The sequence below is a fragment of the Carlito syrichta genome, unplaced genomic scaffold, assembly GCF_000164805.1.
Source record: "Carlito syrichta isolate Samal-C Ts95f unplaced genomic scaffold, Tarsius_syrichta-2.0.1 Scaffold120888, whole genome shotgun sequence".
Lineage (NCBI taxonomy): Eukaryota > Metazoa > Chordata > Mammalia > Primates > Tarsiidae > Carlito > Carlito syrichta.
The window spans coordinates 10865-13771 of NW_007064984.1; the positions used below are offsets into that span (position 1 = coordinate 10865).

Genomic DNA, 2907 nt, shown 5'->3' on the forward strand with positions numbered 1-2907 from the left:
CCCACGGGCTCAGGCAATCCACTCACCTCAGCCTCCTAAAGCACTGGGATTACAGGCTGAGCCACCAAGCCTGGCTAAAACAAGATTTTCAAAGAACAAATGGTCTTACCTCCAGGATATGCAAACAGATGACTTCACAAAGAGAGGATTTGGGTTAAGGTTGTCTAGCAGGTTTTCGGAGCTTGCAGATTTATATATATATATATATATATATATATTTGTTTATTTTTATTTTTATTTTTTGAGTTGGAGTCTCACTCTGTCACCTAGACTGGAGTGCAGTGGCTGCACCCGGCCACCGCAACCTCGACCTGCTGGGCTCTGGCGATCCTTCCGCCTCAGCCTTCCGAGTAGCCGGAATTACAGGCATGCACTACCACGCCCGGCTGATTTTTTGATTTATTACAGAGATGAGATCTCGCTGCCCAGGCGGGTCTCGAACCCGCGGGCTCAGGCAATCCACTCACCTCAGCCTCCCAAAGGTGCGGGATTACAGGCTGAGCCACCGAGCCCGGTTTAAAAGGAATACTTTTAACCGTTATCAGCCCCTCTCTGTCACAGCATGTTGGGCCCTTGGGGGTGGAAGGAAGGTGGAGTTGCACAAACACATCTCCCTGCGAGGAGCTGCCACAGGCCCTGGAATCTTCCAGTCTCCCCAACAGCCTCCTCTCTGGGCAGCGAGCCCCATGGACCCTGTGCCTGAACCTGGAAGGACACTTTGGGGCAGGTCTCACTGGTGCTGGGTCTCTAACCTGCCCCAGGAAACACAGGGAGGTCTAGGGCCCCCACCCCTCCGGGGGCGGGGCTGCAGCCCAGGAAAGGGCCATGGATTTCAGCAGAGAAGGCCTGTGACAGGGAAGGGGTGGGCTTTGGTTGGGTCCTTCTGGGGACTGAATGTGGAGGTCCAAGCAGAGGACAGAAAGGGGCTTTGAACCGGGATAGTGAGGTCCTGTAGCTGATGGACTCGGATAGGAGGCTGAAAAAGGCCTCCAAGGCCTCTCTGTGACCTATGACAGCATGGGGTCAACTGAGGCAAATCTTGATTGCGTTCCTGGACAGGAAGCCCCTTCTTAGTCCTCAGTCCCTCCCCTCCCCTGCCAGGAAGTAATTTGATCCTCTGGAATTTGTTCCCCTATCCTGGTGCCCAGCCAATTCACCAAATTGCAAACAGCAGGAAATAGAAACTTCTGAGAAACAGAAACTACAGGGGAAGGGGAGGGCCCACTGAACACCCTCCCAGCATCTGTCCCCCACAACGGCTCCTGTCTCCACCGCGTGAACCCGACTTCACAAACCTTCCTCACTCGCAGCACGTGCTTCCCCCAAAGCCTGGACATGACCAAGGAGGAGTACGAGGTGGGAGTGCTGGGGGCACCCCACAACTCCGTGCCCCTAACGTCCACCGTGATCAACATCCACAGCGACACCTCCGTGCCCGACCACGTCGTCTGGTCCCTGTTCAACACGCTCTTCATGAACGTCTGCTGTCTGGGCTTCGTCGCCTTCGCCTACTCCGTGAAGGTGCGTGTGGGCCCCTGGGGGTGTCCAGGAAGGTGCCTGTGAGCCGGGCAGCTCCACCGGCCCAGGGCGGCCGGGGTGAGGCTGTGTGATCTTGTGTGTGAGAGTTGGCGTGTCTCCTCTCCTGGTGTGCCCTTCTCTGCGTGTGTGTAGACCTAGCTGGGGGCTCGGGGCTCCCCCAGGGCGGGACCAGGAAGAGTGTGCACGGGGCTGGCTGGGTCAGATTCTCTGCCCTACCCCCAGCCCAGAAAATCCTCCCTGCAACCCCCAACCAGAAATGACAGGACAGGTGGTGGCACCCCAGGCCCTCTCAGAAAGTGCAAAGGAACCCGGGGGACGTCCCCAGGGTGGGGTGAGCAGCTGAGCTGGGGCCAGAGAGGCGGGAGAGTCCAGAGTGTGGGAAAGGGAGGAGTGGTCGCGAATCTCCATGAGGGCCGGGGGAGGAGCAGGTTGGGGAGGAGCCGGGGTCCCGGGTCACAGGAGCTGGCTCTCCTCTGAGCCTCTGCCGGTCCCCTCACCAGCTCTCTCTGTCTCCCCAGTCTAGGGACAGGAAGATGGTGGGCGACGTGACCGGGGCCCAGGCCTACGCCTCCACCGCCAAGTGCCTGAACATCTGGGCCCTGATCCTGGGCATCCTTGCGACCATTGGTGCCATCATTTTAATGGTCTATAGCTCTGTGGCAGTCTATCATATGCTTCTGCAGGTCCTAGAGAGAAACAGAGGCTACTGATAAGCGGCTTTCGCCTTCGACTCGTGTCCTCCCCCATCTACAGCCTGTCCTGCCCCTGGGGCTGCTGGCCCCGCGCCACGCTCATGCCACCCTTCCCCTTTACACAGTGGTTTTTGCTCACCCACTTTTCTGCAGTGGCGGTCAATAAAGTGCATGTTTCCTGATGGTGCTGCGCCTCACTGGGGAGGGGGCCCTGCGGAGGGGCCCGCCTGGTCGAGTCGCAGTGGGCCCCTGCAGGCCCCAGCCACCGCCGCGCAGTTCTGAGAGGGCCGGATCCACAGGTGTCTGGCCCCCTGAAACAGGACCCTTGGGGGAGGGCCTCTCCGAAGCCGAGGTTGAGCCTGACCCAAGGGTACTGTGTCCAGAACACCTTTGCACCCGGGACAAACGTGCATGGCCCTAGGCCAGCTGGAGCTGCGATTCCTGGCACACGCGGCAGCTCAGGCCCCGTGGAAAGGACGGACGGGACCAGGGAGTAGCACCGGGACCTCAGGCCCAGAAGCCCCTGCGGGGCGATGCAGCTCCGCTCTGGCCTGGCTGCTGCCCCTCCGGTCCACGGGCTTTCCTCGGCTTCTCTGGGATGAGGGCAGCCCGGATCGTGGGGAGGGCAGCGCTCTCAGCTGCGGGGCGGCTGCAGAAGTCAAAGCCAGGACCGCAG

At 59.9% G+C, this 2907-nt stretch overlaps 1 protein-coding gene across 1 annotated transcript in view; it reads left to right on the forward strand.

Annotated features, from left to right (window-relative positions):
• Window positions 1-2414, forward strand: part of LOC103249563 (interferon-induced transmembrane protein 1-like) — a 5251-nt gene extending 2837 nt beyond the window's left edge. The window contains exons 2-3 of the mRNA XM_008048195.2: window positions 1329-1521; window positions 2058-2414. Of these exons, the coding sequence (XP_008046386.1) occupies window positions 1336-1521; window positions 2058-2249 (378 nt within the window). The 5' untranslated portion in view covers window positions 1329-1335 and the 3' untranslated portion in view covers window positions 2250-2414. The remainder of the gene's footprint in view (window positions 1-1328; window positions 1522-2057) is intronic.
• The last annotated feature ends 493 nt before the right edge of the window (window positions 2415-2907 follow it).